The 17,146-nt window shown below is 47.3% G+C and overlaps 1 protein-coding gene across 1 annotated transcript in view; it reads right to left on the bottom strand.

Moving 5' to 3' along the window:
* Positions 1-17,146, bottom strand: part of mEFG1 (mitochondrial translation elongation factor G 1) — a 197,332-nt gene that overhangs the window by 169,222 nt on the left and 10,964 nt on the right. Inside the window, exons 4-5 of the mRNA XM_070532582.1 lie at positions 8,016-8,222; positions 1,661-1,791 (exon numbers count right to left, since the gene is read on the bottom strand). Coding sequence (XP_070388683.1) covers positions 1,661-1,791; positions 8,016-8,222 — 338 coding nt within the window. The remainder of the gene's footprint in view (positions 1-1,660; positions 1,792-8,015; positions 8,223-17,146) is intronic.

Consider the following 17,146-nt stretch of genomic DNA (forward strand, 5'->3'; position numbering starts at 1 on the left):
TAAGCTACAAAGGTACCTATATTCGGTAAAGCTTTTTTACAGAAGTCCAATATAGCGACGATAGGTTGTAACGATCTGGATTTTACATTCTTCTTGATATCATTATAACTGTACTGCACTGTACTACTAAATTACACGTTAAATCTATTATAGCATTTATTACTTTCAATTGCATTTCTTTATCGTGCCAATCTACCTCATAAAACAGCTTTTCTTACTTGCACTAACACAACTTTCATGTACTTGACCCCCTATTAGCCTCTGGCTATGGGTCTAGACAGATTTTGTGTATTTTTGTGTGATCCAAAAAGAAAGAAAAAATTGAAAATCGACATGGGGAAAAGGGGGGGGGGGTGTAGGTGTCTTGTGTGGATTATTGCTCTGGCGCTCCCTACTTTGGACTTTTGACATGCAGTAAATGATGCTAAAACCTGGCAATGAAAAGGACCCTGCTTTTTACTGTCAGCACGACTGCGGATCGACCAGTGCAGCACCAACCATGGCTATATGCGAAACGGTGATCGAGCCACGTGATGCACAGTCCACGCTTTCATATGTCACACAGATCGAACTTCACGAGCTGGCGATAATCAATAATACCCACCTACCCACAAAGCTAGGAAAACCCTTCTGTACTTTGAAGGAAAACTGGGAAGAAAATATTTCTATACAATAAAAGATCGCTTAAAGCACAGATCCAATGTTAAACATAAATTCTCATAATTAAAATGTTCAGTACAACACAACTTCACAGCTTGTTTAGCTTTGAAGGGCAAAAAGCACTTGATTGTTATCAACAGAAATTCTATTGATTAAAAGAATATGTTCCAAACCTTCATATAGAACTGAGCCGTAATTGGTGCTGGCACACTAATTTGGTATTCTCTTTCATAGCACTTTTAATAACTGTACATCCTAAGTACCAAGATACTGATAACTTGCAACATTATTGTTGCGCATAGCTAATAGACTCCTGAGCCTGTGGAGCACTTTTCTCAAAGAAATTTGTAAGTATTAAACTTTGTATGAATTTTCAACCTATTTGATATTCAATTCCATATCCGGATTCCTCTTCTTGATTCAATACTTCATTTGAAATCTACTACTATTTGGTATTCGCACAACCCTACTTTTGAATGTTTTGCCGTTCATGTGAAACTGCCAAAGTTTTTCCTTCTCATTTTATTAGCATCACCCGAAAATTTATTGACTAACAGTGGCTAGTAAGGTCACAGTGAGGTCAACAGATACAGGCTCCTATCATCATGGCTGGGAGGGGGGCTCTATCTTGTTAAAATTATTTTATTTCTCCGACTTTTTCACTTTCTACTACTGGCTTGTGCAGTGCCCCACCCGCACTGTTGCCAGTATTAGCTACTCAGCATAATAGCTCACACGAACAGAATTGAAGGGAAAGAAAAGATTGATTGCCTCGATGCCCAAGACCCTGTCGAAGCTGGGGAACACAAAATGTGGCGTTCCATACCTAGAAAGAAATGATGCTGCTGAACATGATACACCCTACGGCAAAACATCGCACAAGGTATGCGCAGAAAAGAATTAGGCAGAGCTACATGCTGGCATTTTGGTGTTTTAGTGTTATGCAAAAAGCCAAATGGACCAAAGTACTAACCACAGAAGCAGTTCAGGGTCAGCCTACCTGAGTTGCCCCAAGACTTTGAGCGGATTGGCTCCCATGCGGTCCAGCTTGTTGATGAAGGCCACGCAGGGAACTGAATAGCGTCGCATCTGACGACACACAGTCAGTGTTTGTGACTGCACCCCCCCAACCTGCACACCCAGAGGCCGAAGCATCAGGTCAATAACATGCGAGAAGCACTGCCATAAAGTCCAGAAGCAGGCTGCCTCGCCACGACAGCTTCCAGCCACAGCTTCCACATGAAAACAAAATCTACGCTGTCTATAACTACAAGGCCTGTCACGCACACAGTTCTCGTGGCTTATCAAACATTGAGCTTTGACACTACTAGTAAGGCACATTGACATGTTCAAGCTCTATAAAGAGAAACGGACAAAGCAACACACAAGCAGTAAATGGTCTTCTTTGAAGCATGCCACAAATATGCCAATGGATTCATGGAGGACTTTGAGTGACTTCAAAACAAACACAGTTGACAGGAAACATGTTTTTTTCGACAGTACAGTGTCCACGGCAACTGACATAAAATCGGTTAGTAAGGTGGGTTTTCTTCACACAGAATCCATACAGACTACATTGCACAAAGAACAAGAAGATCAAGAATGCCACGAATAAGTGTTCCAGAAACACAGGACATAAGGATCTGCTTGACAATCACTAATAGATGAACGACAAGTAGGCGACCCGGGGTGTCCGATTTTTGTTAAGCACCACCATATGAAGCCAATAAATAATGAAACGAGGGCATACCTAGAAGTTATTTGTACTTTTTAACTGAAGTGTAAAAATAATAAGCTAAAGGTAAATGAAATTGTACGAAAAAAACAATTTGCCGCCTGTGAGAGCCGAACCGACAACCTCCGCATTATGCATGCACTGCACTACCAACTGCGCTTCCATATGCACATTTTTAGGTACCATTACGTATGCGCACGACGCCCAACCTGAGGATTCGGTAGACATGACGTGGCTAACAACTATGGCCAAGATGGTGGATGCTGAAAATCCTTTCTATCAATTGGCGTCACATAGTATATGAACTCTCATAGCCACCTGAAGGCGTCAAACCTGCCAGAGTAAAGACCCTGGCTATGCGATGAACGGGAAGGAAAACTGCAGGGCCTGATGTTTGTTAGTTACAGTTACAGTTATAGCTATTTGACCCCAGCAGATAATGAAAACAAGGGCTGCATAGGACTGCAAGCTATCACTAATACCATAGTCAGAACATAAAATAAAAATGCACAAATTAGTTTTCATGCTGTGTTTTACAACAAGAACCTTCCACAAAACATGCAGTAGAAGTACACACATGACGTGAACAGGCTAAGATGCCATGTGCCGAAAAAGCTCCCGTACATGGCACTGAAAAATTTCTACATTAAACTTGTCCAGGACACATCTTTTTTTCCCATCATGCACAGTGGCAAGGTGGAAGCTCCATTCAAACTTCGCTTTGTCGTTGCTTTGCAGACAGTTGGTGCTGCTTTGGATGTTGCAATTGTGAATTATTTAAAACTATTGTAAGTGTATTGTAAGTGTAATTCCTGAGAATAACAATTTTGCAATTTTACAAGCGTGCCATCCTCAATGAAAAACCTGACATCAGACATTCGATGGCTTATAGTGCATAATACTGGGCAAATGCAATCCGCCTTCTTCATAGCGTGATGACGCATGTGCCCTGCCCTAACGGATTAGTCACAAAACGTTTTGGAAGAAACGCGCGTGCGGCCATGCGGCCTGATATCGAGGGGAAAGTCCCCCCCCCCCCCCAAAAAAATAAGGGCACGGACGCACACTGCAGGAAATACTTGTCCTGTGTACTGCATTGGAACTCAACTGGTATGTAGCTATACGTCAGTGTGGTGCCGAAAACGTGCTGACTGCAACTCCACTCTAAAACAAAGCGGTCAGGGCTTTGTCCGGACTGCACCATGAACCACATAATTTCCGCCTTGCATTGATGGCTAGCAGATTTATTGATAAGCCCCTGCGCTACACTTGGGTGTCACTTTGAAAATATTGTTGCTGATGAAGCCTTCTTGCAGCGTCGGCCCTCTCTTGCTGGTGGTGGCAGCACGTGCCTGACTTCAGTTACTCGTTTAAGGCGCGGTAGCACTGGGTCATTACGAGACCGACAAACGCTGACGCCAACTATTCAGCCCAGCGTGTCGCTAAGACCATTTGATCCTAATAGGCCGACAACAATACAACCAATGGGCGCGAGTTGTCATAGTGCGACAGGCTTTCTTGTCGAGGGCACCGACAAAATCAGCGTGCTGACCATGATCCCTCGACTGAACCCCACGCGATTAGCTGTCAAACTAACAACACGATAGCCGCAGCGCCTTGAGTGGAAACATGTCTTCGAAATTGAAATTTCCAAGCTCCACTGCTCTCAAGCCGTGCACACGAAGTTTAAGCCAATGTTTATCTTGTTTAGCAAAGGTTGGGTTAGGCCTGGCCCCGTCGAATTCGTGCACCCACTACCGATGGACCTGAACTTAAAAATAAGCAGTTACGACGAAAGAAACTGCTCTTTTAGTTCGGTTGGGGAAATACAGTATAGAGATTAGATATCAATTACTGCTCACTTCGCATGGAGCGTCCACAATAAGTGGCAAGTGGTGACATAGCGCTGTACATCATGGCTGTTCCTGAAGGCTGCCGGTCGCATTTGCTAGATGGGCGGGTCTGTACATGCTGTTATGCTGACACATTTCTTAATTCCAGAGAAAAACTGTTTACCTCTGCATCAAATGGGAAAGTAGAGGCACTGCATTCGGTACAGCAGCACAGACTCATTCAGTCACCAACAGTGTCAGCGATGACATCCGAGTTTCTGCGAGAGAACTACATGGCCTATAAGTGAGCGCTTATGCCGAGCACAGCTCTCTCTAATAATACTTTATGGCACGCGCAAACTGTAGTTATAATGAAGTTAAAGAAAAGCGAGAATCAGTAATAACATCCCGTAACATACGTGACTGGATCACAGTTGCCGTTTAAGTAGCTAGGCTGCTCATAGTGACTCGTCTCAGGGTGAAGCAACGCAGCTTATATGTGCAGATATGTATGTTTTGCTATGTTTTGACATTATTTTATATCAGTGAGGCGCTGTTTCCAGAATATCTGAAGCCAACAACAACCTGTACCTGTAGATATCGATGTAAACAAATGCACCGCTTTGGCAAATACAGCATGGAAGGCTGCATTCTTAGACTTCTTGAATTTGCGAAATGTGTAATGATCGTGTAAAAGGAATACAAAAGGTGAGGTGCAAGAGCAGACATCAGCAACAACAAACCCCAAGGAAGCCACGTCGGCAGACGGAACTCGTTGTACCTTTATTGACCACGCTGTTGGCACAACAGTGCACTCAGGCCTTATCACCCAGTAGTTATTGAGTGCTACATGATTTCCAGGAACCACATGCTGCCCCAGAGAAGCCACTAATAATGAATTACAATCCACAAAATGCACAACCGAAACATACTCAACATGGATGCTAGTACACAAATCAACCGGCGAAAGCCCCAGTGCCCTTTCAAAACATTTCCAGTGGTGTGTGGCAGAGGGCAGCACAGGAACATAAAAAAGGCGGACTGTCACAAAAGAACCTCACATAGCACATCATTAACTGCAACCAATGTGATTACAGATGCTGCATGCTGTACAAAAATGTGTTTCTCTTTCAGCCCTGTATGTCTCGATTGGCTAAAATACGGAGGGCAAACCTGCATGCTTCACTACTGCCTGTTTAGTTCTAATATTAAATGTTTTATGATTTTTTAGCGGGCAAATTTCACAGCACAGCGACAGCATGGCACAACATGGCCAAAATCACTGCAGCATGGCTTTAACAGTGTGCAGTCAAATGTATGCTGCACTAGCAAATCCAGAGGGGGGACCCTGCACCCCCACCCTTGAAGCCTTGAGACATGCCAGCCGACAGTAGTACTGGATGCACAGTGAGTACTTAGCGCTCATGAAAGCTTCACTGTGGCAGTGGATCAGTCACTATCATCATCACACACCGCAAGACTTCAGCCCAAAGGCTCATTCACACCGGCGACCGACAGCGAATGCATGACCAAGTTGGTCACAAAGCAACCAGTCGCAAATGGCTGCTCTTCTCAAAAAGCGACTATATTGGGCCAGTCGCTCGCTGCTAGATTTTTCAGTTGTGTGACCATGGTTGAAAAACTGCTAAACAAATCAGTGGCATGCCAAAAGCTATGTTACGTGTTTTCATCTGCCGTCCTTCTGAGTCACGCCAAATACAATGTCCACGCCACCATGGCAGACTGCAGGCTTGCCAGTGGTGTTCTGCCTTGTGATGCTGGCGTGCAAAAGTTCCAGCAACGTGTTGAATGTATGCGGTTGCATTGGCAGGAGGCTAAACAGTAGCAAAAGAAAGCACAAAAATTATGCACTGATTCCCACTCAACACGAACTAGAAATTACAACTTACTCTCGATAATACTCCTAATCATGCGCGCAGAGTTTGGGCAGGAGGCGGCTTGCTTGGCCAGCCACTTATTGCCACCCACCAGCATTGCGTTTTCTTTGGAAGCTTCCGTACTGCCACAACTGACACAATGGCAGATCACATCAGCACAATGACGACATCTTCCTCTTCACTCGCATCAAAATCTATGGCTGTTGCCAGAATGCGAAACCAGCAAAGCACGCGCAAACTGTGTAGTTTGAATTATCCTGCAGGATTGCGACTTGCAGGTCGTGCCCAGCCGGGCTTGCCGGTGTGAACATTGGTCGCCTTTAGTCGCTTTTTGGTCGCCAGTTGCAAATGGTCGCACAACCTACTCAAGTTGCTGGTGTGACTGAGCCTAACGTGACATGAAATGCTCTGCAAATCTTCCTTATAAATTTAAAAATGGGTGATTACATTTATAGAAAGTCTTTGCTTCATTTGGTCGGAGTCGAACCCTCAGCCTCTGGTGAGAGTTGCGTTGGCTGCCTTTTGTGGTGTATATAAGGCACAGGTAATTAAGGCACAGGTAATGACTAAGTGAAGTAGACTAAGCGAATTAAGGGCGATGTGGATGTGATTTGTCCGTCTTTAATGCATCGGCACTTGGGCTTTCACTTCATCTTAAAGATAACATAAGAGACCCTGTGAATTTTTTTAATTAGTTCTTTAGATAGAAATCAGTTTCATTATAATGATGTTTGACCGTACCACTAAATCAAATAAACAAACCTTTGTGTGTGTGTTACAGTTTAATCTTCATTTCAGCAGACGGTTCCTTGAATTATTTCAAGTTTGTTCAAGTAAAGCTTTACTGTCTACTGAGTGACCACACTGAGATGTTTCCACTTTATGCAATTTCCTGGTTGATGTTCTCATAGTAAAGCAACATCTTACATATTGTAGAATATTCATTCACCATTGTGGGGATGCGCGACCCTCGCGCCTCCTCTGATGTTTTTCCCGCATAGCGCGTCTCCTGTACTCCCGCTTTGCCGCGTGGCCTGCGTGACGCCCGCGCGGTTGATGTGGTTGAAGCGCAGTGCGAGAGATGGCGCGAGTGTTGCGCTGCTAACGCCGCGAGGTTACTTGGGCGCCGAAAGGAAGGGGCTTGCTCTCTTTGGGTTCGGGAAGCGAGTGGGGTCGGACGTGCCGTGCCGCGCGCCGACCGATGCTTCGGCGAGACCGTCTCGCGTGGCCGCCTTCGAACGCGCCACTATTCGCGTGACTATACACGCGACCGACCAGGTGTTGGGATCCAGCATGGGGCGAACATATTCGCTCGCTTCCGGTCGCTGTGAGTCGGACTTCTAGATTTGTCGCGCGCCCATCGGCATGTTTTGTGGATAGCAACTCGGCTAGCAGGCATTGATGTATGAAAGGTGCAATAAATGCCCTTGTGATTGTTTGCACTACTGTGTTGTCGTTCCTTTGTCCCAAGAGTATGGTGTGAGAATCCCACATCAGACCCCACACCATGTACTGTAATAATTCATTGTGAGTTACCATTTTTGCTTTAAGATCTTCTGGGGCAGGCCAAAAATAGCCATTCTCGCCTAGAGATGACATGTGTTCGACTTATTCACTGTACCCTAAGCGCTGCCGAAAAGAACTGTGGTGCTATTGGAGTCACCACCGCAGTCACTATTGGGGACGGCTGCATGCATGATAACCAGTCAAGTTTGAATTATCCTGCAAAGGCTAATTTTAGGATTTAAATAATGAAAGTTTGGTCCCATACATATATATTGGCACAAGCCAGTACCTTTGGCCAGAACTGAATTAAACCAAAAATCAAATTTATATCAATGAAGTGACATTCAGATGCACAGTCAGCCAGGCACAAATCTAGTAACTCACAGCACAGAGGACCAGCACGGCACCGTCAAGCACACGAAGGGCACGCTCTACTTCGATGGTGAAGTCAACATGGCCAGGAGTGTCAATGATGTTGATGGCTGTGGAGCCCCAGTAGACCTGTGTGGCCGCTGACTGGATTGTGATGCCCCGCTGCCGTTCCAGCTCCATGGAATCCATCACCGCGCCTACCTGGTCCTTGCCTTTCACCTGCAGCCACACCCGCCCCCACAAAGCACTGAGCACTCTTCCGGAGTTATAGGTGCACAAGACCTTCTCCCCTCCAAAATGAGAATCAACTTCGGCAATGCCTGAGGCCTGTGACAGTTCCAGCTCAAGCATCTCACATTTCTCGTCAATGTACGCATAGCCTATTGTAAGTTTATTGTCATGAGTAATCTTTTCTGTTCATAATATATTTTGTATTCTTTGCAATGACAAAGAGCAGTAACAGAGCTCGAGCACCAGTGCTGGAAGTGCAAGAAAGACGAAGGGCAGAATAGAACAGCCGACCCAGTGAACAGGTGTTGTTTCTGTTCTCTTACTTACCATGGTGCAGTCACAAAACACAGACATCAGAAGACCTCAATCCGCCTGCGCCTATAGCCCTTCAAGGTGGACAAGTACTTTTAGACTCGTAGCCACAACCGTACGTGGACAGCGTCCAAGCCTCCGCGGCGACTCCTCAGCAGGACTGCAAAGCTAAAATTGCCTGGACCTTGTCCAAGCTGACACAACTGCTGAACACCATGGCAAGCTCCTCTACTTTCGGCATTGGGTGCACCGTGATTACACTGCACTCTAAGACTGAAATTCCAGAGTTTCATGGCTTTAAGGACAACTCTACCACTTGGGTCTGCATCGTCAACTCTGTTGCCCTGCAACACTCTTGGCCAGAGCCCGTCAAGAAATCCATTGCGGAACGGCGTCTCCGACGAGCGGCTCAAGCCTGGCATCGCTTCCAAGGAAGCAAATATGCCTGATGGCCACCTTGAAGCGCAGCCCTGATGTCTGCGTTCGCAGCACTTCAGACTGCTTATCACGCTCGGTTCTTGGAGATGTGGTCACAGCCACTTCCTGAACGAATAGAGGCTGTAATCAACTATCCCCTGCCAACCTGTATTAAACAGCGGCAGGTATTTCTCGAAATTGTGTCGTATTTGCGCAAGTTTGTCCCCAACTTGCATCAGCTACTGCTCGCGCACGGATCCGCTTAAAAAAGGAGCTCAATTCCTTTGGGCACCGCTGCAGGATGCAGCCTTTCGAACCGTCAAACACCAGCTGACATGTAGTCCTGTTTTAAGCTGCTTTAATGAAGATTGGGCAATATAAGTGTACACTGATGCGAGTCAGGTTGGCACAGGAGCAGTCTTGATTCAGTGTGACCTGGACAGGTGTCAGCACGTTGTCGCCTACACCAGCCGTAAACTCTTAGATGCCGAGTGCCATTGCCACTCGAACAAATTGGAGTGCCTGGTTGTCGTTTGGAGCATAGATGATAAGTTTTGTCAATACTTGTTTGGCCAACGATTCACGGTTGTAACAGATAATTCCACTATTGCTCGGATTTTTCAAAAACAATGCCTCAAACACAAGTTTACAAGATGGATCGTTCAGCTACAAGACTACACTTACGACATCCGTCACCATGCTAGACCACAAAACCAGGTTGCGGACGCTATATCGTGAAACCCAAACGAGGAAAGCTCCCCATGGAACCGATCATGTTCTCCCAGCAAGATGCTTTGAATGCTGAACATGTTAACAAGGATTTGTTGTCTCTTATAAATTCCCTTACAGATCCAGGTGCATAATGCCAATTTTTTTTCACGCGGTGATCGCGAAATAGTCCGAGATGGCCAGAATTCTATACATAAAGTCACGTAAAAAATACATAAAGAACTTGTACAAATCAATCAATGAACCAATCATGGCACAGTAAATACTCACTTGAAGCTTCACAAAAAGTATTTATTTCTTTGGCTTTAAGTACTGCAGCAGTGTAGCCTGCTTCTTATTGGCAGCCACGTGCTTAACCATGGCATCCTCAACATACCGTAAAAACCGGAATATAGGTTGAACTTTTTTTTTTGAAAACCATTGCGAAAAGTCGACTCTCATCTTATATACCGGACATTGGTGGAAAAACTGCAGAAGTCTTGCAACAATGGGCGGATGAAGTAAAGAAGCGCCTTCGTTATTGAGCAGCAGCACGTCGTGGCCATCGCTACTATATATGGCCATCGCTACTTATAGTTGCGTCGTGGCGACATTGTGGCACTGCCAATTTGCGTTTACATTGTCACAAAGTTATACTGGTTAAAGGCTGCTTTTTCACATTTTGTTTTAAAATGAGCAGAAGCCGATGACAAGTCACCGTCGCCTTCAAGAAAAAGGCGATTGAGTGTGCGGAAGCCCACGGCAACCTCGCGGCACAGCGAGAATTTGGAGTATCCGAAAATAGCATTCGGTACTGGCGGATACAGAAGCAGCAAACCAACAGAAAACACCAACAACCAACAACAACGCGGCAAACCAACAGAAAACACGGACCGCACAACTGGAAGACAAGGTTGCGGAGTTCGTCCGGGAGCTGCGTGTAAGATCGCTTCCTGTGACAGCCGAATGCATCTGTTTGAAAGCGGTAGAGATCGCGCGCGCGCGCCTCTGGACTGGGCAGCGAGAAGCACTCGTCATCCGACACTAGTTCAGACCACTCTGATCAAAGGCGTTGCTCCGATTCGGAGTAGCGCTTCCGCACTTTGTGCCCTTCTGCGTACTGAACACCCGGCCAATTTTTAAGAGTATCGCGTGACCCGCGTGTTTGTCAGCACCTTATCATCACGGCACGGAGTGGCAAAATAGCGAAAGTAAGCGCACGCGTATACATGCACGTATCTTGTTTGTTTCGCCGCTCAGCGCCGTTAATAAGATGCTGACAAGCACGCGGGTCGATGGTCGCGTGATACTGTTAAAAATTGGCCTGGTGCACATGCGAGCAGCATTTAAATAAATACTGTCACTATTGTGCACAAGTCGCATTTGATTCAAGGTAAGGGTGTCTTTCGGCACTTGTGCCATTGAAAAAGATTTTTTTCATTTTTAGAATTCGCTAGTTGGGGGATCGACCTATATTCCGGTCCGACCTATAGTCCGGTTTTTACGGTAGTCTAAATGATCCACAAGCGATAGGCCGGTGCCTTCTATTGCACCGCAGTAATGATGTAGAAGAGCCAAAGCAGCTACAGCCTCGGTTGTAGTCGGGAGCAGAGCAGCATAACGCTTGCGGCTTCAACCTTGGCAGCGTCATTTGGCCGCTACTTTTGCTGCGATCTCCATGTCCATCAATCAAAGCATTTTGAAACACCTTCAATAACAAAGTATTACCTAAGTGGCCTCTGCCATAGGGTCTATGCTGCTGCTATATCCATGTCCGTCAATTGAAGCATTTTGAAACACTCTCAATAACCAAGTATTAGGCGGTGTCTGCCATGGGTCTATGAGTTAGCCCAGTGAATGTGCGCTTTCGCACGTCTTTGTGGAAGCAAAACGCCATTCTTCAAGAGGCGTGGCAGGGGCAGAGCGCAGCACTGAGGAGGGATCAGTGCGGCAAATGCAATGTGTCGCTGATGCTTTCGAACTAGCCAAGCCGCCGCTTGCATACGCTGCTACGTCTTGGCGTGATGATGTGAGCAGCTATTGGCGGTGAGGAGTTACAGAGTCGCCATCTATCGGAAGCGCCTCGCTGGCGTAGTATGAGGGATCACGTGGCGCGCTCCTCATAGGTTTTGCTGTCAGCGCTCACTGAAAACACCATGCGCGAGCTCTCCCGGACATTTCTGTAAGTACTTTCGAAACGAGAGAAGTTTCTTACTGTCTAAATAATAATCTTGGGCAAACTGTGAAAGCACACAATCGTTTACAGACGGTATCTCTTTACCGAATACGTACAGTGAACGCCACTGCGCGCGGTCGCCGCGATGGAGTCTCCCGAACCGGCTTCTTGCGTGAAAGGTAGGTGAACGCTGAGAGCAAACTATGTGAAATATGTTCTTATAGTGTTTGTATAACTAAATGGAGTGTAATAGAACGAAGCCTCAATGCAGCGATCGCGCATATTCGCAGCGACCGACTGCGCGTCTGCATGCTTGTCCGCGCACTGTTTCGGTTTCCCCGCGCGCGCGTTTTCGCACCGTGCCATGAGCTTTAGGCCGCAGAATATGAGCATTTGACAGTATCCAAGCCAAGCAACCATTGTTGCGTGGGCGCTATCAGAGCTGTTCAAAAATAATTTCATTGTAGAGACTTCGACGCCTACAGGGACTGTGATGTGCCGTCGCGACGATTCAATCTTTTTTTTCTTCTAAATTCTTTGAACTTTCAATATTATTTCTCGAGTTGCGTCACACTGTATGTTTATCGGTGTTCTCAGCGTGCAATTTCTCGCTGCTCCTTTTTTGTAATCCAGTGCATTAATTCATAACATAAACATGACCATATGCCATGCTTTTTTTAAATGTGCTTCTTACCGCTGCCTTTCCACTCCACTGAACTTGCCAGTATCTATAGCATCGACAAGTTCATAGACCAAACCATCATAACATTAGTCGAGCAGCGGACTGGGGCGAGCGTCTCAGTGCGCGTTTTCAGAACATTGCAGACCAGGCGCCGTAGCAGAAATCTTCCTCGCGTCTGTGCTTGCTGCATACCCGAGTTGTAGTCGATGACTGTTTGCCGGTTTTATGTTTCGCGAGCCAAGCTTCACGCAGCTTCTTGTCCTGCGGCTACGTGTGAATAAGACTGACACCGGCCTCCGTTACGTGCGTCCGGCCCTGCGGCACCGAGCAGTAGCCTACCATGTTGCGCGCCTTCAAAGGCAGCCACTACCTATTGTAGTGCTTTCAAGCGTTGTAAAGGAGACACTCGAAGTGGGAAAATTTCGCCACTAAATGAGGACCGCAGCGTACGAGGGAATTTAAACTCGTTTTCAGCTCGCTTCGGCGCGCCCGAAGCAGCCGACGCGGCCGCTATGTCCACGTAATCCCTCCTAGCACGTCACGCCGACGGTGGCGCCAGCTTTTCCAGTGGTGGAGCTTGAGGCCAATAGTGCGCAGCAGTTGGGAACACCCATTGTGCCACCGCTATCTTTGAGGGTGCTGCGGGAAAGCTTGCCGTCTGTCAACAAAACACACGTGGTCCGAGGTGGTGAAGTTAAATATATCCATTTTACATATGACCCCGTTCGAAATAAAAAATTAGGAATGCATGTGATTTTCCAGGTGATATAGAAAGTGTTCAATATATGCAATAATTTGATATATCTGAGTTAGATATCGAGGTTGGACTATATGGTTGCCACTAGACCAATAGGCAAGACGAACGCCCCCTTCTGGTCATTCCTAGCTCCTCGCACTCTATTATTTTGCGTGCCATCCGTGACACACCCGTAGGAGGCCAGACTGGCCATCAAGATACCTGCGCAAGGCACAAGAACACTTTTGGTGGCTGAGAATGGATAAGAATGTGCGTTTGTATGTCGCCAGCTGTGAGGTGTGCCAACAACACAGTGTCCCAGGTGTCAACCTGGAATCCTTACACCAATTACACCTCCTGAGACAATTCTCCACACTATGGGAATAGATCACGTCGGGCCATTAAAAATAACGGCATCGTGTAACTGATATAGTATTATAGTCTCTGTGGGCTACTTGTCCAAGCTCATAGAGGTTGCTGCTGTGCCTTTGCTTGCTGCCAGCTATGTCATAAGATTCCTATGAGACCGCTTCGAGTGGAGACAAGGCCTCCCTAAGAAGCTCATGTCCGACAGGTCGACCACTTTCCACAGCCACGAGCTCTGTACTTACCGTACAGACTCACGTAAAGACCGGACTTTTCTTTCCGCAATTTCGTTTAGGTGCGGTCCTTACACAGCACCGAACCTTTTGGTTAAATGGCCCCCTGTGCAGCTGGTGAGTACTGCGCACCCAGGATCCCCGAATGTACCATTGCATCAGTGGTGAAAGTACAACTCTAGCCATCTAGTAGGGGCACAGTGAAGTGCGCAGATCACGAAAATTTGCCTCTGCGTGCACGGTATAGAGGCACCGAATACGATTGGTTCTCTGATGGAAATTTTTTTCCCCAGACTTTGAGCTGCTAAGTTGGGGGTATGGCCCTTACACGAGTCTACAGCAAAACCTTGTTATAACGAAACAGGATATAACGAAGCAATCGTGATTCCCCTTGAAATTCCAATAGATGCCCATGTATTGAAACCTCATTTTAACGACGCTAAAATTTCCTCACAATGAGTATAATGAAAATTTCTTTAGAGCGCAGCTCTCTGGCGCTCGTTCCTGCGTTGTGCGGCACCGTCGTGCCTCGCGATAACCAGCTTCGTAGTCGGGGCCAGTGCACTTCTCTAGCTGCGTGCGCTCCTGGCACCATTTCTCGCGCACGGAGCAAGCCTTGCTCTCTTCGCTCCTCCTCCAATGACACGCACGTGCGGTGGCAATCCGAGCACCGGCTCTTTGGTGGCTGATCTCGATGATGTGCTCCTGCCCAAGCCGAAGTGCATAGCCGCTGCCGTTCGCCACTGCATCTACCCCTTCCCCCCTCCTCCCCTCCATAGCAGCGACCGTGCAAGAGCGCGTAGTGTTCTCCGGTTGCCGAAGCGCCAGCTTGGTACCAGTGGATCACGGTGCGCGCTTCCCAAGCCGAAATGCAAAGCCACCTTAAGTTGACTCGCTGGCAGCGTCAGCAGTGTCAGTCAGTCGCTGCCATCTCTTCACCGTGCAACGTTCTTATGTGCCTATGCGCTGCCTCCCGCAACCTCCCGATAAGCGAGGCAGCTGCACCAAGCTATGCTCCGTTTGCGGCAGCTGGTGCAAAATGTTCCACACCAGATGGATTGTCCGAGGCTCACAGATGGTTTATATTATAGTATAGGCCATCTGCCTTCATAAGTAGTTTACTCTCCGCCAGTTCTATCTGAGCCATGAGCGAGGCAACTGGTGGAAGGTCTTCGTCTCTCACTCTGCTAAACGAGCTGCCCGAGCAGAGGCCCAAGACAGTCGCCGCCAGAATCCAGAGATGCGCTACGTCGACCAGGCATTGGTGATTAAGTCTAGCATATATCCATCTATTTCTCCGACCACAAAGCTACCTTCATGACAATGACGATCTGGGAGTGGAGTGTTCCTTGAAGAAGTGAAGAATAAAAAGTTGTAGCTGTACATACATGTCTTGCTCAAATTATTTTCTTCAGTATATAGAAGAGCCAAAACAGCTGAAGGGCTGCGCTCACATCTCACATTAGGAAGTAATGCAATCATCGGCAATTTTTTTTTTTTCTGCAACGAGCATTTAGTGACCATTTTGGTACCCGTCAGGTATCAATGCCTTATAGCGCGCGACGTTCGCGTCTCCCGTGCCCGTCTCCCAGCCTCCCTTTCCTGTGGAACTGGTCGACCCGCCCGCTCTTCCACTACGTGCGTAGGGAGGCGCCGACTGCGGTTTTGTTGTTGCTTGTCATTTGCTTCATGTGCATCAATGATATAAGTGTTTCTATCCGTTCGTGTGAGTTCCCGCCGTATGGATGGGTCGGAAAAGGTGCTGGCCCTCGTGGTCGGCAAAAGTGCGTCACCATGATGCTTCAAAGGCAAACGAAAGCTCCAAGTGAGTTATGTGTCCAACCGTAACGCTTGGATGACAAGAGAAATTTTCGCACAATGGCTGCGGGAGTGGGATAAGCAACTGGGCAAACTGAACGGGAGGATACGCCTCGTACTGGACAACTGCACGGCCCACCACACTGCCACTGTGCTCAAAAACATGGAGCTATGCTTCTTGCCGTCAAACTGCACTGCAGTTGTGCAACCCCTCGACCGAGAAGTTACCATGACCTTTAAGTCGGGCTAGCCCAAGCGTGTGATCAAGTGGATTCTGCTCAACATGAGCATGAAGCGCAAGTCCACGATCAACTTGTACATGGCAATCAAGATGCTACAGGCTGCTTGGATGGCTGTACCGGCAAGCACAATCGCCAATTGCTTCCTGCATGCCTTATTTGGCATTAGCAGCGGCAGTTAATGCGATCTCAGTGCTGATGTCAATGAGGGTGCCGCGGGCTACCAAGCCCTAGCGCCGTGGGACACTCTCCTTGACGCCAGCGTTGTGCCCATGTGGAATTAGTTCAGCACAGTCTCGAATCGAAGAAGAAGCACCTTCTTCTTGGAGGGAGCCCACGCTCACGAGCACGTGCAGCCAGGGGCTACCTGAACGGAAAAGAATAAAAAGGATGCCTGATGCTTTGAACCTCGCTTCTTGTCAGTAAACCGTACGCCATCCTAAACGTTTGGTGACGAAGACTGGGATCTACCACTGGAGACCATGGAAGGCTACGAGTGAACTGACCATCATGGAGAGGCTGCGATGGAAGCGGACGTCGAGACGATCTCTGAACACCAGGCTTATCAACGAGGCAAGAGCTCTTCTCAGCGATGAAACAGCCACCGTAGATCAGCTTAACACTATTTATGGACGTCTCCAGGTGAATAACGATGAGCTGAACAAAATCAACGAGGAGCTAGAGAGCTACATAGTTGATGAAGAGTTTGAGCAGAAATACAACACCGTTGTGGAATACGAGGACAACGCTACCAGCGTCATGAGTAAGCTGCTTAGCAAGCAAGACTGTGCTGTCACGTCATCAACACCGGAGCTTCAGACTTCATCGACAGTCAGTACAGCGGGAGTCTCTAGAGCTAAGCTGCCCAAGCTTACCATTGCCCCATTTGGTGGTGATTTGTGTCGATGGAATGACTCCTGGGAACAATTCGACCAGATGATTTACTGCAACGGAAGCCTCACAGCGACGGACAAGTTTAACTACCTGAGGTTCTTCCTAAGAGGCAACGCAGCCTCAGCTATTGTGGGACAGCCTACAACAGAAGCTTGCTACAAGGACGCCATAGATATACTGAAGAAACGCTTCGGCAATAGAATGAGACTCGAATAGGAGTACTTCTCCAGGCTTCGTACTTTGCCTTCGGTCCATTCAAGTGACCCGACAGCTCTTCGCAACCTGTATGACCAGATCGTCATCAACATCCATGGACTGGAGACCCTGGGGG

This window comes from Dermacentor albipictus, chromosome 1 (assembly GCF_038994185.2).
Source record: "Dermacentor albipictus isolate Rhodes 1998 colony chromosome 1, USDA_Dalb.pri_finalv2, whole genome shotgun sequence".
NCBI classification, from domain to species: Eukaryota; Metazoa; Arthropoda; class Arachnida; order Ixodida; family Ixodidae; genus Dermacentor; species Dermacentor albipictus.